Source organism: Amphiprion ocellaris, chromosome 4, assembly GCF_022539595.1.
Source record: "Amphiprion ocellaris isolate individual 3 ecotype Okinawa chromosome 4, ASM2253959v1, whole genome shotgun sequence".
NCBI lineage: Eukaryota > Metazoa > Chordata > Actinopteri > Pomacentridae > Amphiprion > Amphiprion ocellaris.
In genome coordinates this window covers 32,504,541-32,532,303 of record NC_072769.1, presented here as the reverse complement: position 1 = coordinate 32,532,303, position 27,763 = coordinate 32,504,541, and the positions used below count along the sequence as shown (strand labels likewise).

Below are 27,763 nucleotides of genomic sequence, written 5' to 3'. Positions count from 1 at the left end.
CTGATCTCCACCTTCTCCCCCCCAGCGGAGAGGAAGAGCAGAGACAAGTGAACAACAAGCGGAGGCAGGAGGGAAGATAGGAAATTACATAGGTGGGTGTTTTCTCCGTCTTCATTGTGAGTGTTCTCGCTCCGCTGTGGACTGTTTATTTGCTCAGTTTTCAGGTGTTTCTTCGACACGCACCGAAGTGCGTTTTTTTCCCCCCAACTCGCTTCTTCTCCGATCCTCGCTGCCTTCCTTCCTTCCTGCTGGTCGAGCTTTGGATTGTATCCCCGCAGCAGCAGCAGCAGGAGCAGCGGCGGCTAGCGGCTAGGCCTGAATCCTCATTGCAAACACTTATGGACTTTGAAAAACAGACCTAACAGTCTCCAGAATCGGTAACGACCCGTCTTTTGGCGTTTCGTGCTCGGTACAAGTGTTTGGGAATGGTTGTAGGCGTAAAGAGGAGCGACTTTTTTTTTTTACATTTATGGAACTTGATTTGTTGTGAACGCAGCGTTAGCATGCTAGCAAACGTAGCATAAGCTAACCCAGTTAGCGTTGGTGTATTGCGTTCGTTAGCTTGATGAATAACTTGTATAGAGAGTGGGGAAAGTTGAAAAAACTTTAAAATGTGCTTAAAAGTGCTAAATGTAAACACGGGTAACTCTATACCGTGATAACAAGGAAATATAGTGCATGAATGGTGTAGCTTTTGAGTGGCTGGGAGGTGTATAACCATGTAACATTACACGTTTCTCTGTTGGATGGCTGTAAACGTGGAAAAAGCAAGATAATAGCTGGATTTCCCCCCAGTTTTACACCAGCTAGGGGGCCTTCAGGACAGGTGAGCATACACGGAAGTGGTGGCCTTGACACAGACCGCCACACTGGGAGTCAAAGTCCAATCTCTGCTTATCAATTTCTTACTGTGTCACACCTGAAACGCCCACTCTCCGTGGACACTGAGACTTCACGATTGTTTCAGGTGACTATACTCGCAAGATGTGATTATTTCTATGTTGTCTGGCAGATTGCTTTTGGTTTTTGCTCATTTTTGTGTGCTGGGAGTCTCCTGTGAAAACTCATTGTTTATCATTCCAGCAGCTGCCTTTTGATGTGGTCTGCCAGGTAGAGGAGGGAGGCAGGATTTGTGCTGGTGGTGGAGCAGCCAGGGAGGAAAGCAAGAACCTGTTGTGTGGGTCTGGATGTATGGGGTGTGGTAAGGTGGCAGGCGTGTTTGTTGTTTCATTATTCAGCCCCTTGTGTAGAGGCTTGCAACGGAGACACCTTCTCAGCTTACAGTTTTGTCAGTGTTGAACAGAGGCTGAATATTACTCAGAGCCACCTGGCTGAGTCCGCCACACTTATGGAGTGAGCTTGATACTTTCAGTTTGTTCCTGTCTGACGTTAAAACTCGTTTCACAATGACAGTGCAGGATCAGCCAGACTGAGACAGTGTTTGACAGTCTGTGTACAGTAACTGACTGCTGATTTTTGGTTGATAGTCAGCTGATCAGTGCAACATGGACATACCAGACATATTCCTGTACATACCCTGTGGGCATGTCTGCTTTGACCTGCTGGAACAGAGATGGAAGAGATTGTGAACAAGTTAGGACAAGCTGAGTGCTCAGAAATGTCCCCTCTGTAAGACGCAACAAGGAGGGGCAAGAAAAACACTCATAAGATGGACATTTCTTGTGCTGCCTAGAATTTGTTCCGAGCCGTGTTGTCTGTGGGGGCTGAAGTCTTGCTGCTCAGCCAGTTGTTTTAAGCAGGGCTATCATTTGTGAGCTTCTGTAATGACGGGCTTTCAGAGCGCACCATGGGTGTGTCCCTCTGACACACAGAAGCTGGGGTTTTTATTATATTCGCTCCTCCTCCCTGCCTGCCTTCTTTCTCCCTCCATTTGTCTCTCTTCCGTTCTATTACCAGCAATCACACCTAAAGTCTGTTTTTATTTGAAAATAGAGCACGTCGGTTGGCTCTGAGATGCAGGAGAGTTCACACAGCGTGAAGTCGAAGTGCACAAATATCAGAAGCTGCGAGGTGAAGCTGCTGGACAGTGCCCTCCCTCAGCGCCGGTGCCTAATTCCTTGGAAAGGTTTAGAGTCACTTTGCACTTTTATGAACTTCACTGGAGAAGCTAAACCAATTTCCTTGTGAAGTGGTCACCAGTAGTAAATCTTTACCAACAGCTGAACACTGGTTTTTAGTTTGTTGGCCTTTTTGTCATAAACTGATTGGACAGGAACGTTTTTGCATGCACTTCTAGATATTATATGTAACACTGAATTTCTGTGTTTTGTGATCGTGGTAGCAAGTGGTTCACCACTGACTAAAGTAGATGCAGAGCTGTCCTCTATTGACTTGATCAGACCTGCCAATATTATACAGCAAAGTGACAGACTGAATATTATCTTTTATTGGCTTTCTGAGCACTCATGATAAGTACATAATGTGTTATTGTTTTTATGACTCACCTTGTCGAGAATATAGTGACTGGAGTTAAATTCCTACTAATGGGGCTTAATGGCCAAGCAGGTAGAAGTCACTCAGCTTGAGGAGAAACTTTAATTTACCTATTTGTTGTTTTTAGTACAGAAATGATTTATTTACAGAAAAGATACAAACAGATTTCATTATCTGTTTTCTATTACTTTATTATGTTGGACTGCCAGGAGGGTTCAAGATGGGCTCTGGGAATTGTTAAATATTGTCTTACATTTAACTGAATAAATAGTTTATCACAAGTAAATCACATGTTCACAAATGATTTTAAGTATTGCCTTATTTGAAACAAGATAAACTAGGGGTAGGTAATGTATTGTCTCTGAGCACTTTATGTCCAAGAAGTTAGATGTATTTATTGTTTGTTTTCCTCTGTGCAAGTTTTTTACATTTACCTGCGATGTTGCATGTAAGACTTGAACATCTTATCACAGTGACCAATGTTCTTTATTATTGTCATATCTATAGATCTCCTCGCTCCAGGAAGATTTAAACTCACTGATTCATTTTTGATTTCTCTTTTGCCCTGAGTTGGAGTTCAGATTTCCTCCCTTTAAATGAATCTGCATGTTTCTTTCCTCACTAAGAATAGTAAGCTGGTGTCGTGTAGATTCGACAGCTGGCCTTGCTGAGGTCCCTGAAAAGTCTGTATGGAGTGTGAGTGAATGTGATTGTGGGTGGGCGTGTGTGAATGTGCGCTCTCTCTGTAGCCGCCACATTGTGCACACGCTGTACGCCACATGGGAGTTTCTCTTTGGTGGGGGGACTTTCATGGTTTCAAGTCAGGATGGTGAAGGCGGCAGTAGTTGGATGCGGGCCAAGGCTAACACAAAACACACACACAGGCCAAATCTCTGTGTGACCATTCAAATGAGGCTGAGTCAGCGGAGCCCATGGCCAAGCCACAACAGCATTTTACCATAGCTTCACCTCAGCTGTGTTCTGTGTGTGTGTGGGTGTGTGTGGGTGTGTGTGTGTGTGTGTGTGTGTGTGTGTGTGTGTGTGTGTGTATGTGTATGCAGGCTGGACCTGAATGCATGTCAGCCAGCCACAGCCACCAATGACTAAGTCACTGAAATGGCAGTGATAGCATATGATAATGAGGAAATACACTGCAGCCACAATTCTGGTCACTGGTTGATAGACAAAGAAACTGTGAGTGAGTTTTCCATGTTTCATGAACACAACCAGTGTGTGTACATGTCGATTGTGTGTTGGCTCAGGGTAGTAAGTGGCTTATCGGTGTAATTCTAGGTCTATCCCATTAGCAAATACGATTTAACATTGCCAGTAATGGCCTTACAATATAGATTAATATCTAATGTCCAGACTTTAAGTGGCAAAAGCCATTTAAAACTTTCACGAAGAACTGCGTCCTGCCACAAGAATGCTAGTGGTGGGACTTGCATAGCTTTAGAGGTTGTGTGGGTCTGATGGTCTGTTGCACTGAGGCACAAGAGACTGTCTTCTTCTATACTCTCAGAGAAACGTTGATGTTTTTGAAAAAGCCTCAAAGAATATCTCAGACTGTGGTATGTTGACTTATCTGATGTGTGGTATCAGCACGTCACTGCTTTTCATGGTCTCTAATGCAAAAGTTGATGGCTGCTGTAGGCAACCTTCATGACACAACAAACATTTTTTTGTAGCTTTCTCCCGTAGTTAGTTAACTTTATGTGTTGTTTGGGTTTTCAGAAAAGAACTTTTGGTATGCAAGTGAGGTTTATCCCACTCTTTACACAGACAGCTTTACATCGGTGGTTCATTTACCCACTTGAGATTGTTCGAAGGCATCTTTAAGTTTGTGAATGTTATCCACGAAAGAGGCACTGAGGCCCTGTCGGAATTGGATAAGTAAAAGTAGTGGCGCCCACTCTCCTTTTCCAGGCTTGAAGAAAAAACTTTGGTGTCAGAGACAGATGAGAGGAGCTCAGTGAAAGAGTGAAGGGCTCCCTTATTAGGACAGCTTCCAACAGCTGAGACAGGATATGACATGCTAAATCTTACTGTGGAATGTATGACAATGGCGATGTGTGTGTGCTTTTGTGCAGCTCATGTATGCTTTTGTCCACAAATGTCTGCGTTTTTTTTCCAAGCAAATGGAAAAGAAAAAATCAGGCGGCACTGACTTCACCAAAAGTAGCCACAGCTCTGTTTGAGTGTTCAAGGATAAAAGTGGTGTCAGCCTCACACACTTGCCACCTTTATTTAGTCTCTGACCCACATACACAAACCCTCGCCCTCACACAGATGTGAACACACACTCATGCTGGCGTGTGTGCACGCTCAGACTTTCATACAGGAGTCTTTGTTCACTCAGGCCGTCCTGTGTGTGCGGATGGAGAGCAGATTTGATCTGCATGAGTCAGTGAACTTTGAAGTAGAAAATGATTTTTGCCCTGGTTTGGAGATGAGCCACGCTCACGTCAGTCCGTTATTAGACAGACACGGCTCAAGTAATCTTCCCCAGATTCCTCATTCCTCCCTCACCAGTGTCCCTGCTGAAGGGTGAAAGTTCGAGAAAAAGTATTTTGTCATTCTCCTAATTTAGGGTTGGAAGGACATTTGCTTTTCTACCATGCTTTCTGTAATTTAGGCTTAGGTCAGCTGTGGCATGTGTTAAGTTGCATGTCCTTCCAAAAGTCCAGGTTGATGATTTAAAAACCGACTTTCCCACTGCTTTCCTTTTCAGTGACGCCTCGTAATTTGTTGCAAGCATTTTTCTCTGCGGCTGCACATTTGATGCGATTTACTGCTCCCATGATCGGCAGTTGTATAGTTTTGCTGGTTATTTTGAAATGCAAATTGTGTGCATTCCCTTCAAGTTTCTTGTATAGTGCTTCATGCACTCCAGTCACGTCTGAATAATTATTAAGCTGGATGTGTTGGGAAAGATGAAAGTACAGTAGGATAAGCAGACTGATACTACCAACTTGTAAAACAAAAAGCACTGATAAGCAAAGTCCAATGCATAAATTATCTTAATGTTTCATTGTCAGAGATCCACATAGTCTATTTTTTAACCAGATGGAGGCAAAATGAAATTTAAAGTTGCTGTTAAAGTATTTAATATTTCTTGATATCATTAGTTTTATTATCATTTATATAATTAGCAAATATATTTATTAGCAAAGAGGCACAGTAGAGCAGAATCTAATCCTCAAATGCTAAAAATGTCCTTTTAGTCTGACATTAATATCAGGACATTATAGTTTTGAAAGCCCTTTGTTTTGACTACTTGGATTGTTTTTGATACTGTAAATCTAGTTGATGCTGCCATTATTTACTGTGGATTATTATTTAAAAGTCAAAAAAGATAATTGAACCCCTCCAGGTTCTTTGACTTTCCTGTATCTTCGACTTTGTAGAAATAGTAGCAGTCACAGTGAAAAATACTGCTAATTTAGTTTCCTGTTGTGTGTTTAATCATCATGGATGGCGTTTTATATGTAGCATATGCTTAGACGTTAAAGCATTTTTAGATGACTTTTGAAAAAAACCAACTACTTCAGTATTATAACAAAAGCTAGACCTGCGCTTCACACACTGACACTACAACACAACTCTGGCTTACTAAATTTGGTATAACCTGCTAATGTGGCACTGTCACCTTCGCCTCCTTTTTTTTCTTCTCACTTTCCTTGCATTTTGGAATGAAGAAGTGCTAACAAGCTGCACGCACGGCAGCTGAAAACATGCTGTAATTGTCTCTCGTCATGCATCTCACTATTTTTAAACCTGCATCACAGTAGGGAAAGAAGTGTGCTAAAAAAGTGACGGCAGCTTGCTTCTATTGTTGAATTTGAACTTTTTAGATTAATTTTCAGCTAGTAAGCTCTTTCTTTTTGTCTGCTGTTCGTCCCTGCAGTGAGTCTTGCTCTTGTCCTGACTGCAGTCACATTTTCTTGGTACTTGCTTCTTCTTTATCTCTCTAGTTCTCTCTCTGTCGTCTCATTTGTCTTCCTTTGCTTTGCTGCTCTGTGACAGCTCCAGCTGCCTTTTACCCTCTAAATATCCACTTGATTAGCACTTCCTCACTGTGTGCATTCCCTAATGTGCACTGCACCAGGGTTCTTCTTTATATCTGTGTATGTACTTGGGTGATTCTGTCTGTTCTTTGATAAATTCCCGGTGTTGGTTGAGTCTCTTCTTGCTCTCTGGTGTTGACCCTGTCCTGTCCTCTGCTCTCAGCGTGTGAATGGAGCAGTGTGCGAGTACAGCCTCCCTGCTGGCCTCGGTGCGGGAGCAGGAGAGGCAGTTTGAGATGCTGAGCCGAGCTCTGGAGGAGGAGCGGAGGTCGTGTGCCGGCACCTTGCCCCGCCCCCTCCCCAACATGCAGGTAACACCAAAAAGAACCCCGACCCTACCATCACTACCACCAACCATCTTACCCTCTTGCACATTTTCCATCAAAACGTCTCTCGAATTCACCCTTGATCCGAGTGAGTTCATCCAAAGTCATCTTCATGGTCATCTCCACGTCACCTGTACGGACTGGCTGGATTTCAGCAAAACTTAAACAACGCCAGGGGTGAAACACACCTCCTCTGGGGTCTTAATCAAAAGCGATTCTTATGTGCTTGAATTCAGCTTGAATTTCAGAGAATACAAGTTTAGTCAAATAAAATGTCTGAAAAACTTATTAGTCAACTCTTCCTGAGGAGGTAATTTACACCCTCTGTTTCTCCTCGCAGCTTTTTATTGCACCTCCCCCCATCCTCCACTTTTCCTGCTCTGTTTCCTCAGTAACCGTCCATATCATATTTAAAATAAGTCTTCCATCCTCATCACATCCCTCCACCAACCCAGTGCAACCATCTTGTTTGTCTTGACTTGTCCATAGGTGTTTGCATGCAGAGCAATGTCTTGCTTGGTTTGTTGTGATATTGGACTTTTGTCATCAAGAGTTTATCTTTGTTACAACTGTCAGCCAGCTGGTCCACTTACAATTTGCTGGATTTGATTCTGGTATGAAGAGGACGTCCCTCAGTGCTTTTTCAGTGGTGTAAGGTCCTCAGTGAACAGGATCCAGCTGTGTATTCCCACTAAAACTCTTGATGTCTGAGTCTGTTTCATAAGCGTGTTACACTGTGTTTGCTTACGCACCCTCTTCATTGTGCGTGATTCAGTTACCTGGTTTAGAGACAACTCAGAGTGACTTCATCCTCTGAGATCACCTCATAGACAGGCATGCAGGCACACACGCCCACACTCACTCATTCTTTTCCTTCCTTAGTGCCATGTGCAGCTATTGGTGCGCCTCAATAATTTGGCATACACATGCACACACTTTTGGCCCTGAGGCAACCCTTGCAACACACTAATAAACAGTTGGTGTGTCCCACTCACTGACTAACTAGTCAACTCTGTCGGTTGTTGCTCTTGCATGTAGGCATGCCTTCACCAGGACATGTCACAGTCCCAGGTCACTTTAGTGACTGATAAGAAATATAAGCAGTGTGTGTGTTACAGTGAGTGCAGGCTAAAAAATGTAGCCTGTGCTTGTTCTTATCACTGCTGTGTATGTGTATGTGTGTTTACATAGCCCAAAGGCTTCGGCATGCCTCTGCCACTCTCCCAAGGCAGTGCAACACAACCTCAGTCATCATCGACAGGTTCCCACATGCTCGCATCTGCCTGACACTTTCTACTATTCTCTCTGCCTGAGCCCTGATCTGACCTAAAGAGTGTGTTTATTTGCTTAATCTATGTCTTGTTCATTTTATCTGGGCAGAGTGCCATTCCACCTCTCACCAGTTCCTGCTGTGAGCAAGTTATTTCTGCTTTTTTTAATCTGAGAATACAACATTTCTGTCCATGTGACACAGCTGCATCTAATTTCTGAATTAGTGTTGAGCAATTGCCCCCTGGCTGTGCCCCATTTATCCCCTTAGTATTAAGCTGCAGAGGTGTCAGTAGAGATAGAGCTCCCTCTGTGGCTGGAAAGGCAGGAGCACCACACCCATCACCACTCCTGAGCAGGCAGGGCGTAGGGTGTCTGCGTACGTGAGGAAGATATTTGTCTGTGTTCATTCCACCCTCACATTCATTCATAGATCTGTTGCATGTTTACATACTTTAGGAGTTCAGGCTATTTACCTGAAACCTAAAATGTCCAACAGCCACTAACTTTCATTGCATTTTTTTTAATAACAGCATACTTGTTTTGTGCAAAATTCTATCTTTTTTAGAAGTAATGGAATTTTAATTCTCACAAGTTGAAAATGTGGGCCATGAAAGTTGCTTTCAAATTTGGCTCTTTATTTGTATTTTACACAAGTAAGACGCCGCTCTAGATGGCTGGAAGGTTTCAGCTGCTCAGCCACTGGTGTGATGTCTGTATTTGTTCAAGAATACATACTTTCATTCTTATCTGCGTGTTTGTGTGTTGGATCCTCTCACGTGTATTTTCTTTCTGTCTGTAGAACGGCCGCCTTCCTTGTGATGCAGACATAGAGAGGCTGAAACTGAACGAGGGTTACATCAACGGGACACATCACGTAAGCATCTTTCAGAGCCGTTTCTATTTCAGCTATTTCATTTTTACTCCTAGTGACCATGCGCATTGAGATTTATGTTGAAATGTGTCTGTGCAGTTCAGGATGGAGCCTGGTCAGATGGTGCAGGAGACGTACACGGTGGAGGAGGACCCCCAGGAGTTGCCACCTGTTGTCTCCGTGGAGACCAGTGAAGATGGGACTACGCGGCGCACAGAAACCACGGTAACAATAAGATTCAAATGAGAGCAATTGCTTGTTGCAAAGTGTGCAACTTAAAGCACTATGGAAAGGGCATGAGAAGAGAAGACAAAAAGAAGACAAAGAAATAAGTTTGTTCTTGCAAGATTTACTGAACAATTTCATGCAAGTTTACATGCTTGTGAATATTCTGTATTGATGTCTTGTGTCCTGCCTCACATGTTTTGGTCATTAAGGTAAAGAAAGTGGTAAAAACCACCACCACCCGTACAGTCATCCCTTCCGTATCAGACACACTTTCCATCGATGGTGGAGGTTCTGTGACGGGTATGGCCGGCTACACTACACCCATGGACCGGGTCTACAGGCCGGGCCCTGGTGGTCCTGGTGTGCCCATGGACTATCCTACTCACACTGTGCCCCGCAACTACCATTACGGCCCTCCAGCAGGCTACGATGACTACCACGCTGGACCCCCATCTGAGACCTACGCAAGCCTTAACAGGGGAGCTCGTATGGATGATCGCTACAGGTAACGTGTTTGCTTAGATTCATGTTTATGCTAGCGTACTTTATATAGAATTATATAGAGTTTTGTCCTGACTAGATCCTTGCTTGTGTTGTGTCTACTCTCAGAAGTGCATTGCTTTGGATGAAAGCGTCGGCAAAATGAAATTGTAGAGTTGTAGAAATGTAGTTTAAGCCTTGTTGATATCACTTTTCCCTCTTGTTTTCAGAGATGGGTACAGAACCCTGGATCCAAGCTACAGAGCCCCCAGCAGGAACCAGCTGGATCCCTATGCTGCTCAGCCACAGGTATGTTCAACAATCATTGCATCACTGTCTTTGATGCCTTCACTTTTGCTTTCACTTGCTGACGCTTTAAGAATCACTTGCTACATTTGATGATTTGCTGGCAGGATTTGTTGAAACTGTTGCATACATTTATCATAGTAGTTGACGTGTAGCTTCCAACATTTTGTATTTTGTTTCTGGTATATGTGTAGGTTGGGCGTATGGGAAGTGCTATGGAGCTGTCTTCTATTCCAAGATTTGTCCCAGAGCCTTACGGTCTAGAGGATGACCAGCGCAGCATGGGCTTCGATGAGCCCGACTATGGCATGGGGCACCCAATGCACTACAGCACTGTGCCCCGCAACCACCATGCTTTCCCACATGGGCCTCCTCGCAGGACTGGGTAAGTAGACTCATCGTGGTTTAAAGGATGAATATTGTCTAGATCGATATTTTACTTCTATGCACTATATGTCGTGTTTGTGAGTCATCTAGCAAATGGCAAATAGGCGATGTCAAACAATAAGTCATCTTTATTGTTGCTAATCTTGGGCCTTGTTGTTGTAAACATGACGTAGCGGTTTCTCTCTTAGCATTAATTTTCCTGTCCGTCATTGAAAATCTAAAACAATAAAAATATAAATGTCCTTTACCTTCTGCAGGAGTTATGAAGGCACCTTGGATGGCGACATGAGCGGTCCAGGTGACATGTACTACTGGGGTGGAGGAGCGCCGCTGGCCCAGGGTGAAAGAGGGAGCATGGCTTCTTTGGACAGCACTCTAAGGAAAGGTCCTGGTCCTTCTGGCTGGCGTCAGCCAGAGCTGCCAGAGGTCATCGCAATGCTCAACTACAGGCTGGACCCCGTCAAGAGCAACGCAGCCGCATACCTGCAGCATCTCACCTATAAGAATGATAAAGTAAGGGGTACACACATACCAACTCATTTCTTTTTTACTAATTTAAAGCTGACATTAATTGCAGCTTACAGCAGAGTAGACTTCAATCAGTAGTTAAGTCTCAAGATCATGATTAGTGTTTGTTCTAAGAATGGTTTAGGCATTTCTAATGGCACGTAGACAGTGAGGTAGAAAGTTGTACCGGTATGGGTCTAAGACTTAGGTGTTAAATAGATGGGTAAAATCTTGTTGTCAGGGAGTAGATGGCAGATTATGACAGCTAGTTCTGATTTGGGACTAGTTATGATTTTGGAAATATGCTTTTAGAGTCCACTTATAGATTAATGAGAACAATTTCGGATTCAGTGTCAGTCAACATTGCTGTTTGCAAATTTGTCAGTTCACAGGTGTAATGTTTGCAACAGTTTGGATGTAAGTGTCACTTACGTACTTGAGGTCCTTCATGGGTGGGTTTAGGTGGGATATATGGGTGGTTCAGTGGGGGACAGGTATTACCAGTACAGAACAATAGTTGGACCTTACATTAAAGGAAATTTTCCTTTTGTGTGTGTTTTATATTTTATCTCATATTACATTGTTTTTTCTTGTTTGCAGTTGGAATGCTTCATATGTGTTCTTTGGTTGCCAGTATTCAGGGGATTTTGTTCTCTTGGTGCCTCAGGATGCATGACCTGAATGAATTTTTTAAATAGGCATTGTGTAATGGGGAGGACGCATAAGTGGTAGTGTAGACTACATTATCTGTGTATTGTGAGGATGAGATGTGCTCTTGACCCGTGTTCTGTTTTATTTAAATATACAGAACACTTGAAAATTTGCACAAAAGAGAATGTCATGGACCAGAACTTGAAGTAAAACATGTAGCTGCGCTTTTGTAATCATATGGATAAAGTAAAAGCTAATAACCTGAAAAAACATGGAATATTATGACATTTCTCTTCATACCATGTGCTTTTCTTTCCTTAATTTCTTTTTGCATTAGTACATATTTTAGTTTTTCATAGTCGTAATTTTGATCAGCCTAAGTGGCCAAATACATTAAACCTGATCTGATCAACATTCACATCACAGCTAATATTCATGCTTTTGATTTGCAGGTGAAGTCTGATGTGCGTCGCCTGAAAGGCATTCCAGCACTGGTTTCTATGCTTGACAACCCAAACAGAGAGGTCAGTTTGCTGTTTTTCTCTGTGGATTTCTGTTCACTCTTTACTGTTCTACAAGTTTCTTATGCTTGGGCTAGGCAGGCAAAAAGTGAGGCTTAAGGGATGTAGTGTATCTCTTACGTAATCCAGAGACAGGTTGTTGGCCTGAAACAAACTGTCAGGACAAAGTGAACTTAAGACTCACTCCTAATACCAAAAGAATGAGAAATAAGCAGAATGTATTTGAGTTCTCTTGGTCAAATCCTGGAGGTCAACATTTGTGCTAAATATGGTTTTGGCCAAAACATTCTGTGGGTTTTCTGTAGTTCCCTTTCATTTAGGCTTAGCTGTGGCAAAGTTTTGCTGATGTTTGAGTGGGCATTACCAGACAGACCACATCATGCATTCCACTCCGGGAGCAAATAAGCATCTTAATTTCACATTTCATGCTCATGGCCAGTGACAAGTTAGGAAGCTTGTGTGTGTTGGATAACTTGCTGACTGGACAAATGGTTCAGACAGCGACTGCATCCTCTTAACATTTGAAAGTGGTTTTACTGACTGAATGCAGTTTCTTTAAATTATACTGAACAGATGTCTTTCGAAACATATCATTAAAATAATTTTATGGTGAAAGTATAAGAAATGTGTCCAACTTAATTGACCATTAATTACAGTAATTACTTCTATGAGTTTGACAGCCACAACTCATGTAATGTGTTCAAGTACAATCTAGCAGTTAGAAGAGCATGACACTGTCTCCTACTGCTGCTATTCCAAGTCCATGTGTGTAAAATCAATGCTCTTTTGTAGTGGTTCTTCATCCTGACTAATGGCTCATTGAGCTGTTGTTGCGTCTGTGTTACAGGTTCACTACGCAGCCTGCGGAGCACTGAAGAATATCTCATATGGCAAAGATCCAGACAATAAGATTGCCATCAAGAACTGTGACGGAGTGCCGGCTCTGATCAGGCTGCTGAGGAAGACCCGTGACCAGGATCTTACTGACATTATCACAGGTTAGCCTGAGTTTTGTTCTAGGTAAATTGTAGATTTTAGTTTAATCCCTGGAGCTTGATGGACTCTCTTTGTGTCCAGATTCACCGCCCTTCTTCTCAGTAGAATTGCTTTTAAAAAATTTCTTGCAGCAAAATGTGGCGAATATCAAATGACACTTTAAGACTTGACCTTTCACAATTCTAGGTGCTTGTCTCTATGATGAGGTGTCGGCACCAAAATTTTATATTGAATTTCCATTAAATTTAATCACAGTTGCAACCTGTGTCCATCTCCACTGCCATTACTCGTGTTTGCTTCTTCATTGCAGAGATTCATGCAATGCAGTCTTTGCATAGATACTAATATGTATATGCAATGTTGTTAATGTTAGTTGCATGAAAAAGCAGAACCAGAGTTTTGTACTTATGTTTGTTACGTATTTGTACATTTTTCAAGTACTAACATTAGAAGGTCAGATCAAACTTCTCGAAAGTAACATCTTTACTACTTTTAGTAATTTTGTTTTGCTTTTCAGTTGAATAGCTCACAAAGTTCCTACTGTCTCATAATGTAAGCTTCCCACATATCAAAAATAAACCCCAAACATACCTATAAAAATGTGACAATTTCCTAATATGATTTTTTTTCCTTTGATATAAAGGCTAATATTGCAAAACACTGCTAGCATTACAATATAATGAAGGAAGATCTGGATACCATTGAGTGTGCTGGAGAAAAACAAGACAGCTTGTATCTGCTAGCCCTCATAAAAAACAAGATAAGAGCTTGAAAGTAAAGGCAGTCAAATCATCCTGAAAGTAGCTACATGTTTTTAGGGCTCATAATGTGGTTCCCAATGTGACTCTTCAAACTAAACATGACCACCAATGAGAGTGACTGTCTGAAATGCTTATATAGAAAAATGTAAAACATCTAAAGAGACTATTACTTATGATATTAGGAAATAATTCAGATCTTTGGGTTGCTTTTTATTCTATTGACCTTTTGTGTTGATAGTATATACACTTCACCTCCAAACTGAATAAACATGTACCAAACTGCTGCTGCAGCATTTAATTTTTCATTTTCTATGGACAGTTGAGTAGCAGTAGGCTTCATAATTCAATCTGACATTTTTACATAATTGGAATTTAACAATTTCTGTGGTTTTTCCAGGGACCTTGTGGAACCTGTCATCCCATGACTCTGTGAAAATGGAGATCGTGGACCACGCACTGCATGCTCTATCCGACGAGGTGATGGTGCCCCATTCAGGCTGGGAGCGAGGGAGTAACGGAGCAGGAGGTGGCGAGGAAAACTGCAAGCCCAGACATCTTGAGTGGGAGACGGCCCTCACCAACACAGCCGGCTGCCTGAGGTAAGGAGCAAAGATAGAAAGCAGGGAAACATAAGAGAGCAGATCTGAGCTGCCTAGCTGGTGCTGATAATATAAGAGATGGAAGGAGGGAGGGTTGATGTAGACAAGAAAAGAAAGTGGAAGGTTGCCAGTTCAACAGCCTGACAGAGCTGTGGGATGTATGAGGGAGGAAGGAAGCAATGAGGAGTTAACAGAGCAGAAGAGCAGGAAATGCATCATGGAGTGGTTTCAAGTAAAGATGGAGAATAATGGCACAGTCTGAATACAAATATGTAATATGTCTCCTTAAATCAGAGTAAACTGTCCTGCTGACCAAGAAATTTGGTGGTATGAACATTTTTTAATAGGAAGTAACAATAATTACCTGTTAGACCTGTTGCATTTACTAAAATAATACCTCTTTTTTTAACATCTAAAATCTTTGTGCACTTCATAGTGGAGACTATTTTTCAAAAAAAATCTGAATAATCCCGGATTTTACATCCAGTTTACCCTCTAATGTCAGGGAATCCTGCATAGAGAGATATTTGGTGCGCCTCCAAGAGGTTTTAGCCAGGCTTTTAGTCAGATTTGTGAATTGATGTTTAATTTACTCAACTATAATTGGCATTTTCTTGCTCAAATGGCCCGACATAACAGAAAAATGCAGATATTTCTATCAAATAAGGTAAAACACTCATTGTTTGAACTATTTGTGGACAGATCATGCTTAGTTTCTTGCACAGTCACCCCCTAAAGGCCAGTTCCTAACCCAGGAAAAACCCTCAATATCTGTTTAATACCTGGAGAAAAGTACATTTTGATAAAAAGTACTCTCTTAGCAGAAAGACGAAAGTCAGTATGCACCAATAACTTCATGCAAGTCTGATCTTTGTACACTTTTAAGTGGCAGAGACGCCAAAGAAATTCCCCTAAAATTCTGACTAATGTTAGATTTTACAGACACCTTTCCCTCTTTAATATCAGGGTTTTTCCTAAATAGAGAGTTTTTGCCGCACCCAGGTTTTTCTTTACTCATGCATTATTTGTTATTTTCTTTGTCAAATATTTAAAAAAAACAAACACAAAAAAAGCAATAAATGCACAGATCTGTCAAATAAGGTAACACACCCATTGCCTTAACTGTATGTGGACAGACCGTGCTTATTGTCATATGTAGTCAACCCCCAAAGCCTACTCTCAACCCAGGAGAAAACCTCTGAATATCTGTTCAATTACTGTAGAAACATACATTTTGATAGAAGGACTCCCTCAGCAAGATATTAGTCAGTATGCACCAATAGCTCCAAGCAGGTTTATCATATTCAAAAGTCTGCTTGTAAAGGAAATGATGCATCTGGTTTATTGTGACCGTTGGAAGCCTTTTCTTGGTTACTACCAAATATAAAGAGGATATCTAATTTAATTTTAAATAAAATGCTTTTGGGTGAAATGTCAGTTATTTATTAAAGAGATCTGCTACCCCACAATAACTGTGAGAGATCAGGAGAGGGCCAAGAAGGGAATGTCATAGTTTACAGGGAAGGGGCCAACAGAGGACAGTGGGGCATTGACTTATACAGTGTAAACAGTATGTTCTGGTCTGTGGCTCTCTTATCTATGCATTCCCCTCGACCACACGGTTAATTACAGTGTTGACTTGCGGGTGTGGAAAAGTATGCATGAATAATCTTGAACAGTCACAAACTTTGATATTCACAGACATCATCTGGACAGCATTAACTTCAAAATGAGTAGACACTGGAATTGGAAGAGCTATGGTGTCATTTAATACACAGTATGTTGAAGTGTTTATAGATGCTGATAAATTGATTGAAATTCATGAACAGCATTGAGCATTGCTTCCTTTAAATCTAAGAAATGGAAGAAAATTTTGATCATCATTAGATGTAACTGAATCCATTCAGAAAAGTGATTATTAATTAGTTTATATTAAGCTTCTGTTCTTGTTGTGGCCACTTTTCTTAACACAAATAATCTGAAGTTGTTTATAAAACATCCTCTACTGTGAATTTGAGACGGCTATTTTGATTTCGTACAGAGTGACTGAATTGCATCACTTTATATAAATTGGCTGAAAGCAGAACACTATCTGTACCAGTTTTTTTCCTGGGATTGTTTCATCTTGAACCAAAATGGCTCAGAAATTTAAATATTGTAATCACACAAAAATTTGGGGCTCTATCTTTAGAGGTGAGTACACAAAAGGAATCTCTGATTTTGCTTCATGAATGAATTAAGCATGAATAGAGTCTGGAGTTTTGACACAGATGAAAGGTAGAACTTCTCGTCTTTAATGAAAAAGTACTTGAGTAACAAACTGCGTGTTTGAGCTTTCAGTAAGGAAAGTCAGGAAGCTAATGTACACTCTTACACTGTTTCACGTAATGTAACACTTAACCTTTTGATTTTATGCTTAACTCCAACTAGTAATGTGGTGCTTTTCACTTTGTGGACATCAATGAAAGCTGCTTCTGTAGTTGTCAAGTGCTGCAAACAGCAGATGGTAGACAGAAATTTATGGCTTCAGAAATCGTATAAAGTTGCGTCAGTGAACTCAGCAATCATATTTGCCTGCCCATCTGGCTCATTATTGCTTTATATCAAAGGTTGGTAAAGAAGCAAAAGGTCTAACAATGATTAATCCATGCTGCTCTAATTAGAGTGCCTCCTTTATGCCCTGGATTTCAGGTTTTTTTATTTCACTTTCTTCCTCTGCACAGAGAACATTTTCTATCGGTGAGCACACCTGACACAAGGACTTTCATAAACCTAGCAAATTTAAAGCTACTCTTTTTTGGGAAACTGGGCCTCTCTTCTATGCTGCAGTCCTAGTTTAATGTAGTCTGCATTTTTTCTCATTATAAATGTTTGCCTGCTCAACCATGTAGATACATTTCCTGAAATATGCAGTGAAGTGGAATCGGTGCCCCCTGCTGTAAAAGGGAATTTGTCCTGGTATTGTGTCAGAGGGAGTGTCTGTCGCTGGGAAAAACAGCCCAGCACAAAAGACCAAGACTGAATGCCATGCCACTGAGTTTTCTCCCTCATGCTACTTTCTTTACATTCCTACTCCATCGACTAAGTGGGTCTCGGTTTTCCATCCATCCAGTTCTGTTAGATCTCTAAGTGGCACTGAGTCAGAGAGCAATTGGAGAAATGAGTCCAGAGATGTAACTTGACCTTGTCAGACTGTACTCTCTTTGTAAAGCAGTAGATTTAACAGGAGTTTCATTCAAACAAGTCTTGGGGGTGTGTTCAAGCATTATGTGCTGGAATCCTTTTGTCGTCTGTAAAACTGACTCTTTCCGTTCCTCCTTTAACCTCTTAACTAACTCATGTATTTCTCCGACAGTGCTAATCCGTGTTTTCTTTTGTTTCTCCTCTACTCAACTTTCCTCTTGTCTAAAGAAATGTGAGTTCAGAGCGAAGTGAGGCGAGGAGGAAGCTGAGGGAGTGCACAGGATTGGTCGATTCGCTCATGTACATTGTCCAGTCCCAGATTGACTGTAAAGATGTGGACAATAAGGTAAGTGGAAGAGTTATTGATTGACATTAAACGTTTTGGTACATTCATTCAATAAAGTAAATAAATGAACGTTTATGCTTTTAAACATGCTTCCACGCAGTGTGAGAATCAGAGTTAATATGGCTTAATTTGGGATTTTAACCAACTGAACCCCGAAAACTACAGGCAAGTTTGAAAGACTTGTTATTAAATTGCCAAATTTACACTATTGATCATATTAAGAAACTGTAGAAACAAAACAAAACCACTCAATTGTCGGCTTTCTGTTGGTTTTTGAACTAATCAAGTGTAACTTTTGGTTTTTGCGGAAAAACAGCCAAATCTGACTTTAAAATTAGGATATTTCACCAAAATTGTTTTCTTGTACATATCTTTTTTTCATAAATGCCAAAAATGCACAGTTTGCAGGAACTAGATTCTGTAAAATAAACTAGCTAGTAGTGACTCAGTTGCCACAGTTGCACAACAAAATTTCAGGGACTTTTTCTTTGAACTTTAGACTGTGTTTATTACACCTATAGAACAGATAGACAAGAACAAAAACAAATTTAAAATGTTAGTACTAAAATGTCTATAGTATGTGGCGCCACTTTTTTCCCTAGTGTTGGTAACATCAGCATTTACACTGGTTCACTGTAAGCCTAGCTAGTGTCGTTTGTCCACCTGACTGCTTTATTTCCATGTCTGCAGTTGATAGAGAACAGCGTCTGTCTGCTGAGGAACTTGTCTTATCACGTGCACCGTGAGATTCCCGGCTGTGAGCGCTACCAAGAAGCTGTGCCCATCAACCAGGGCCCTCCTCCCTCCAGCCAGAAGGGTGGTTGCTTCAGCTCCCGGAAAAGCAAAGGTCTGTATCAGAAACAGAGAGACATGTACTATACTTTGCTCAGGCGGTATTAAAAGCATTTGGAGTGATGTCACTGTTGACAACACCGTTTCACTACACTGATACTGGCACACAGACACACACAAACGCACACATTTACACAAAACAAAAGGCCTCACTATAACAAGAATGTTAACAATTCCACTCCCCCCTCACCCTCAGGGAAAGCTCATCCTCTCTCCAGCTGCTGTGCTTTGTTTGTGTTTCACAGAGAGCATTGATTTTTTTCCTCAACTGGCTACTGTTTTTGGGTATTGTCAATGGTATAAAGTTATTTTACTATGAGGATTAGTATTCACTGATATTCACTGAAGTCAACACTTATATGAATGCAATGGTAGTTTCATTTGTTACAGACATTTTCTTATTAATTTGATATAAAAGGAGCAATAAAGAAATAAAGTTTTGAACTGACAAAGACCTAGACTAGCTGTGCTAACAATGTACCCGGGAATAAACATAATTATCTTTCTAAGTGTGCTGTCCACTGGAGCAGACACCTGCAAGAGTCCCAGTCTGAAACTGAAATCCTGATCTTAGTGCTTCGATAAAGAAAGCGTAAAACACCCAGTTGTATTCATAAGTGCACAGGTTTTGTTACTTACACATCTAGTAGCAATAAAACCAACAGAATGTCTGTTTTGAGCTCTCAGTAGAGTGGATACCTGTTCGAGAGCTTCCTGTCTTACCGCAGTTTCACCTACTTGTCTCCTCCAACAACAGGGCTCTTTTTCTTTTGCCATGTAGATTTGTTTCCACACATAGTCTGAATGTTTTTTCAAATTCTAAGTCCAGTCTTCATTTTTCTGGTAGTTTTTATTCTGTGTGTCCAACAGAATTGCATGGTGAAAGCTAGGCTTACAGTGAACCAGTGTAAATCCTGATGTTGCCATTATTCTATAGCCATTACATCATGCAATCAACATTTACTGCATAATGATGAGTTAAAGCAAAAAAAACATCTGTCACTTTATAACGTGTTATGAAATGCCAAAAATGGTGCAAGAAAAAAAATTCCAAGGAAGCATCTTACTTGTTTTGTGTGACTAGCAGTCAAAAACTTACTGAAATCTAAAAAATACTCAGTTTATAATAGAAAAAAAGCTGAGAATGGTAGCAACCTCACATTTCAAAAGCTAAATGAAATCATGTTTGTCATTTTGTCATAAGTGAAACGATGAATTGATGATCAAAACCAAAATCATTTTTTTCTTCTATGTCAGTTAATTGCTTTAGCTCTAAAATTCTGCAAAAAAATTCCTGTTATGTATGCAGAACCTTGTTTTGAACCTTGATTACTCATGGCTTTTTAATAGCAGTTTGTACAAAAAGAAATACTCAGTTGTGCTGTGAGTTAAAATGGTGCCAGACAAGACTTGTGAATAGAAAAATTGTGATATAACGCAGGAAGATTGCATCAAAGTAGTAGCTAAGGAAGACAAAATGTCTCAGCTCATTGGAAATCAGCTAAATAAATGTTTATCTGTGTATTTGTAATATTTAAGTGTGTTGCACAGAAATAGATCACAACAGTAAATGATGTGGATATTAATGTACAATGCAATGTGACTCTGAAATTACACAAACTGGTGTGTCCTTCCATTTGCTTTATTTGGCCTTCATAACTGGCATGTCACATTGCTGATTCTGTGTGGTGGCAGCGTTGGGATATAAGCAGATGTTAACTGGGTGGCTCAGTTATGGCTGCTTTCCTTTTACTTAAATGCTCTCTCTTCCTCCTGTTCTGCCACTCTCCTTGCCCTCCTCTCTTTCTCCTCCCTCCTCTCTGTTCTCGTCTCCCTTGTTCGGCTGGGCTACAGATGAGTGGTTTTCCAAAGGTAAGCTTTCTTTACCTCTGTATGACTGCACTATGCTTCTGCTGCCTGTTGTCGTAGTGTAAGTAGTAGTGGAGGGGCTGAGCTAACAGGTGAAAGACTATTTGTACTAACATGCATGCCTCCTTGTCACTGTCAATGAGCTATAGTGTAATACGCAGTAGAGAAAATGCATCTCAGGATGTTTTTTTTTTTTTTTTTTTTAAATTGTGATTTCGCCCTTGACAGCATACATCTAACCAAACTAGAACAGGTGTACTAACAATGTAGCTATCAGTTGGTATCAGACTGTCCTGGTGTGTTTCTAAGACTTTGTTGATGTTTGCTTCCAGGAAAGAAAGACGAGGATCCAGCTGCAGAGGTAATAGACATTCCAAAGAGGACCACACCTGCTAAAGGTAAGCATAGGCTCAATGGATGCCTCTTTCCTGTATTGTATGGCATTAAAAAGAAAATATGCATTCACTCATAACCGTCTTGTTCTTCCTTTCCCTCTTTTCTGCTGCATTTTCTACATTTTTTCCCATCATTCTCCTCCTGCTCTGCTCCACACACTCTCCTTACTCCCTGTAGGCTATGAGCTGTTGTACCAGCCAGAGGTGGTTCGCATCTACACCTCTTTGCTAAAGGAGTCCAAGAACCCCACTGTGCTGGAAGCCTCAGCTGGAGCTGTTCAGAATCTGTGTGCTGGTCGCTGGACTGTAAGAACTGCCATCCATTATCATCATTTTACATTTTACATCACTAGCAATCCACATGCTGAGTAATACACATGAAATCTGAACAAACACGTATTCACGATGCCCAGCTCTTATAGCATGCTACAGGATGAGCTTGTAAAACATTAGTTATTCATATGCAAGCTTGTTTTGGGAATGGACATTAGTACACAACCCTTTCCAGAAGTGCTATGACTTAATATATGTGGCCTTTTCTTGGCCTAACTTAGCAGTACTCTGATTTTCTCCTAACTGAAAATACACACATAATTGCAGCAGATACAAAATTCTGATGTTGTTTGTTCAAGAGAGCATATCCAGTCTTAAATTACACTTTTTAAGTACTGTGGCTTAGAGGTTAACACAGCTGTACAAAGATTAGTGGAATAACAATGTTGGATGTGTGGTCTGACTTACTTGATGTATACCGTAAGTAAACGGGTGTCGTTTCCACAGTGCAGTTCACTCCATGTTCTCTTTCTCATCTGCTATCTCTGTACAATCATTTACTTTCACTATGGGAAACTACAACCTCCGTACTAGAAACTGACACACTGAAAATGGCAAGTTTTACTGAAAATTTAGTTCTTTCTGTGAATTGGCCAATTTAATGCCAGCTCTCGCCTATCTGCATGCAAATGTTGCACCAAAGCAAGACTCTCCTCACTGCAATATTTTGCAGAGGCACAGTTGTTGCATCCTGGGCTCAGTACCACCAAGGACAATTGAGATTGTTTTAAATATGTATAATCAAGTCAGAGAATTTTTGTCCTATAGCAGAATAATTGTGAGGTGCAACCAGACCATTCTCCAGTACTGACATAGCACTGTGGAGGTAGTTGGCATGCCCCTTCAAAGTCCTTGTAAAAGACATCTAATACCATGCTTTCAAACTCCAGTACATGTCCAGTGTAAATGCAGCCCAAGTTAACTTTTATCTTATCCCCAAAATGCTGACTTCATGCAAATTTAACAAAAAAGTGCCCTTTATGCACCTTCTTTTTATGAATATATATGAGAGTAGATTTAGGTGGTCAAGGGTACAGCTAATTGGTACCTCATGCAAAAGGAATCTACCCAGAAAATCCCATTCAGATGTCACCGTAGAGGGAAAGGTTGACCACTGGAGGAGAGGCAGAGGTGTTCGACAGCGAAAACCACAGTGAACCTGGGCTCCTATATCAGTAAGAATACCATACATGTGTGTTTCTGTTTAGTATGGGCGATACATCCGTGCCTTGCTGCGTCAGGAGAAGGGTTTACCTATGATGACTGAGCTGCTGGCACATGGGAATGACCGAGTGGTCCGAGCGATGTCTGGAGCTCTCCGTAACCTGGCCATAGATGCACGCAACAGAGATCTGCTAGGTGAGCTACATTTGTAATTACGGTGTACTAGAGGAATTTGTTTTATCAGGACTCGTAGTTAAGTACGTCATAATGTTTAAACTCACTTTATGTTGTCAGGTAAACACGCGGTGCCTCACCTGGTGGCCAACTTGCCCGGTGGTGGTCAGAGTCAGCCGGTGCGAGCGCTGTCAGAGGAGACGGTTGTGTCTGTACTGAGCACGCTCCATGAGGTGCTGGGTTCCAGTCTGGAAGCAGCCAAGACTCTGAGAGCCTCACAAGGAATTGAGAGACTGGTGCTCATAAACAAGGATAGGTAAGGGCTGATACGTATTTTTTCGATAGTTTTCTGACCAAGTTTATAAGTTGCGTCATGATGAAACTGCAATTTGTAACTACTTGCTTCTGGCTTCTCTTGTCCTCAGTAATCGCTCAGAGCGGGAGGTGCGTGGAGCTGGCCTGGTGCTGCAGACCGTGTGGGGCTACAAGGAGCTGAGACGCACTTTGGAGAAGGATGGCTGGAAGAAGACGGACTTCATGGTGAACTTAAACCCTCCCAGCAACAGAGCCAACGGTGGATATGAGGACAGCACTTTGCCGCTCATAGACAAAGGTCAGGAAGCATGCAAAGCTCTAAAAGACCGAGATTTATTTCTTTAAATAGCATTTTTGTATTGGGTATATCTTTTGGTATTTGTCTGCCAAAAATGCACGGTATACCAGGTCTGCTGACTTGTTTATTACCATCATATTCCTCAAGTTTTAGACCTCCCTTTTTAAGCCAACTGTAGCAGTGTTTCAACAAATTACCTCTCCTGACAATTCCTCTGCATGTTTCTCTATGTTGCAATTTATAAGTTGATTGCATAATATGATTATAGGCTGTTTGTAGTCTTCAGAGAAATAGGAGTTGTATGTCTCAACCTGCTTGTAATGCAAGACATTTAAGGGTTTACAACACTGGGACATTTTAAATATTAAAAACTGTGGTTGTCAGTCACTGCAATACACTTTAAATTGACTTTTAAAATAGTCATGAGCACTTTTAAGCTGTTGGGTATTTATTTCCAAGTTCCCAAACCCACTCTCACAGTAAGATAAAGTAGTCTAACACTTACAAAACACTCGGGCACCTACACACTGCTGTGCTTGGCAGGTCTGTGCTGTTAGCTCTGAGGGAACCGAAACCTTTAATGTTACAGAGAAACTGTGATATTTATACTCACTGTTGTAATGTTTCTTTAATACACAGGTGGCAAAGGCGACCGGGAAATGATTCCAATGAATGACTTAGGACCAGGCAAGTGTGAAAATGGAGAACACACACATAACTTACCCTTATCACAATAGCAAGAAGACGTATTGACGTGCAGTGAACTAAGGATATTTGTTTAAAAAGCATAGGCATACATCTACTTAACACAAGTTGCTCCTCTTTAGATGCTTACTCCACACTGGACCAGAGGGGGAGGAACACTCTGGATAACACACTCGAACCTGCTGACAGAGATGCAGTACAGGTAAGCACTGGCCACATGTCCAGACACCACACCTTTCTTCACACATAACGCTGCATGACTGCACCTTAAGAGGAATTAACTGCCTTTTACTTAACATAAACTCTGCTACATTCTTCCTACATCTCTCGTAACCAACATGCAACTGTAAGAGCTTGCGATACAGGTGAAATTTGCATTGGATCCAGCTTCTCGGATGTTTTTCTCATCTTGACATTACTGCAAGTTAAATATTTTTGGGTTTGAACAGAACACGATATGAAGCTACTGTAGTGCCTCTGATCACCTCTGTGAAATGATTCCACTTTATTCAGACGTTAGTTTTCATTTTAAGCTGCAGCAAAGATGAATAATTTATACTCTATTGAATAACCAGATGGAAATGGTGAGGACAAATTATTAGTTATGTGCAAGAAACGCACACACTTTGAGCTCCCAGAATGTTATCGTGTGAGTGGACATGTTTTCACACACACACCCACACACAGCATGTTGATGCATGTCTTGTTAACGCACAGAGGTTGATATGTGTTTTGCACATAATTTCTCACAGGTGTCCTTCTTTACCCCTGAAACATGACCTAACATTGAACTAACATCTTTCTTTTGTATCTGATGCCTTATTTCCTTCCATTTTTTCTTCTGCTCTTCTTTTTCCTCTTCCTTTTCCGTGTTTTATGTCTACTCAACTCTTTGGATTTTCACACTAAAACCCTCTTGTTATTTAACCCTTTCCTTGCCGTGTTTTGTCTCTCTATCCCCCTTCCTGTGTCTCCTTTCGGACTCTATCTGTCTCTTTATCTATCACACACTCCTCCTCTCTTTATTTTTGTCTTTCTCCTTCCTAGGGAGGGATGTATGGGGAGAGGCAGGCCTCCTTGCCTCTAATGGATTCTTACGATGGTTAGGCTACACCCACTGTGTCACACTGCATGTCAGCGCATGGTATGTGTGTCCCACCGGCTGCTTCTCTCACCTCACTGCATGGCCTATTAACTTAGTTGCCTTTAAGGAACTGTGACTGTGTGTTTTTATAGTGACCAGTGGCCAGTGAGCTTCCATTTGTACTGTATTTGGACTGTTTTTTTGCTCCCCCTGCTGGTGAAAAGTGTCTTTTGTGCTCCTGAGATGTGATTTTTTTTAATTTTTCGTCTAACATGTGGTAATGTTGTTGTCCACAGCCACTACTGTGTTTTGTATTTTGTATTTTTTTAAAAAACTTTCTTTCCGCCCAGGAATGATCGCCTCCCAATAGCCGCTCCACATGATCAATTCCCGTCCTTCTTTTCTTGCAGAAAAACTGATTGTGTGCATCACAAGACGACAGCCTCCTCCCACTTATTGCCCTTGCTGAACTGACAATGGGGGACCACTACTCTACCGATGGACTAAACTCGATCCTTAAATCTCACTCTTCTGACCCTCCTCACTCTCTTGCAGCTTCCCTTCTCTCCCTCCTCTCCCTCTCTCTGTTACATTCCTGCATTGCAGCTGTCAAACTAATGAAACCACACAGAAAACTGACATGGATCTACGCTCCCTGTGGACAAACTAGACATGACACTATGACCACTTAGTGCTCTGCGAGTCTCTGTACTCCAAAAAAAAACCACTCAATCACGTGACCGTGGCCTCAACACTACATCTCCAATACCTAGAACTTCCCTGGACGACACTAAAAGCTCTCTCTTCGACAGGAACTGTGGCTTCACCCGAGAACTTTTGTATTTCTTGGAGGTTGGAGGGTAGACTTAGACTAATGAAACTAATTAAAAGGAACTGTTGGGATCATAGCAGGACACTTTCTGCTAAAATTTTACATGTGACACTCGGTTTTGAAAATAATCGAGGGACTGTGTCGTTATTTTTCTCTCTCATGGTTACACACTACGAAAAGATAATTTCCTACCACTGAGAATCAACCTAATTAGATAATGTGTAAAAGCTTCTGCTTCTGTTTTGGTTGTGGTTGTTCCTCTACTTGCTTTGCTCTGTACCGTTAGTTATGTACCTGTGCTGTACCTGTGCCAAATGACACTGCTACTGCCGCGACTGCCAATGCTGAATGCAAGAACATGACACACTCACTTCTTATTTTTCCAGCAGCAACACTGAAAAATGGTCATCTGCTTTATTTTATACGCAATCTGTGTTGGTGACAGCCCATTGCCAAGATGCATGAATATGCTGCATTTTCTGTAACTGATTGTGATCCTCAAATATATAAGGATGCAGGTCTTGGTATGGATATTTGTACAGATAGAAATAAAGACAAAAGATTCTCTACCTTGTTGGAATCGACAGTTTAATATGTTTCTAAAGTGATCTTTCAGTGAAATGTAATACTTGCGAGATTTGACAGGATTCAGTATGTGCATTTCCCTGTATCTGCAGGTCTATAATCTTATGAATGTGTACATAAAAAGTCTGTCTTTAACAGTGTGCTAACTGGAGTGCCTCGCTGTTTCAGGATAGGTCTGATGGGTGTGTTCAACGTTACCAGGGTAACCAGTAAAGCTGTATGTTTCAAACCAGCTTACACATTAGGTGTTTTGTATACGGAACTCAGCAGTTTTTTGTTCTGCAAGAGTATGTGAACTTGTATGTAGGAACTGATTCTTGTTGGAATTGTTTTTTTTAAGGTATGAAACTCTTGAGTCCTGTATAATGTACTGCTTTACATACCCACAGCCTACCTGGCTTTAACACTACAGAACAGTACTTGGGGTTGACACAGTATTGTCGGTTTTTTGCCCACGTTTCTTTAGTACCATGCTTGTTTTGTAGAAGAATGCATATTCTTAGTGCCGAGTGAGATGTAGATACTTACTGAGTGGATTATTAAAAGAAGCACTATGGGGGTATAATGTGTGTTTTTTTTTTCTCTTCCTTTGTTTTTTTTTAAGCAAAAGCCTTTCATTTGTTTGTTTTTCATGCCAATTTTAGCATGACAGGACACCTCATTTTCTCAAGTTAACAAGTTGCCTTCAAGAGGGTAAGGAGGCCAGAATTTCCAATTTAGATAAAGAGGAGATTGAAAAAGCACATTTAAACTATATATACAAGAGAATATTTGTTATGGTAATGTGATGGTTTTTTTGTATTTTTTTTTTCTTTTTTGTTGATTTGGGTTTAATTGTTTTCGGTGCTCTGGGTGAACGCATATGCAATCAGTCTTTATGTTTGATTGAAAACATTCATGTCTTAATTAAAAGCAAACCAAGTTAGATGAACAAAAAATCCTCTGACACACTCATCAGATACTGGAACACTAGTGGAAAGAATCAGATTGTGGACTACATCTTAATCTCTTTGCCTTGGCTCTTAAAGTTGCACATTCTCATTTATGAATGAATTATGTAACTAGCAATAATGTTTTTAATAAAAAAGAAAATGATTTCTCAGCACATCTGTTTTGTTTTGTTTCTTTGTTGCTCTCACTGTTGTATAAGGCATCAAGGAGTAGCAGCTTCACTGATTAATAGTACAGGTTTCACTTTGTGC

The 27,763-nt window shown here is 41.0% G+C and overlaps 1 protein-coding gene across 7 annotated transcripts; it reads left to right on the top strand.

Annotated features, from left to right (window-relative positions):
* ctnnd1 (catenin (cadherin-associated protein), delta 1) lies at positions 1-27,666 on the top strand. 7 transcript variants are annotated; one of them, XM_023268673.3, is made up of 23 exons: positions 1-92; positions 6,685-6,832; positions 8,919-8,993; positions 9,090-9,215; positions 9,428-9,723; positions 9,929-10,007; positions 10,199-10,389; positions 10,649-10,904; positions 12,002-12,073; positions 12,918-13,068; positions 14,225-14,426; positions 17,838-17,955; positions 18,646-18,802; positions 20,662-20,679; positions 21,009-21,074; positions 21,250-21,377; positions 22,613-22,763; positions 22,863-23,058; positions 23,168-23,355; positions 23,995-24,042; positions 24,183-24,262; positions 25,108-25,162; positions 25,555-27,666. In XM_023268673.3, exons 2-23 carry the CDS (start codon positions 6,692-6,694, stop codon positions 25,611-25,613), a joined length of 2,853 nt encoding a protein of 950 aa, XP_023124441.1. In that variant the 5' UTR covers positions 1-92; positions 6,685-6,691; the 3' UTR covers positions 25,614-27,666. The 7 variants fall into 7 exon arrangements, with proteins under 7 accessions (XP_023124441.1, XP_023124447.1, XP_023124442.1 ...); XM_023268674.3 differs by lacking the exon at positions 1-92 and adding an exon at positions 99-377; XM_055009863.1 differs by lacking the exon at positions 1-92 and adding an exon at positions 99-377 and having other exon boundaries at positions 25,108-25,204.
* The last annotated feature ends 97 nt before the right edge of the window (positions 27,667-27,763 follow it).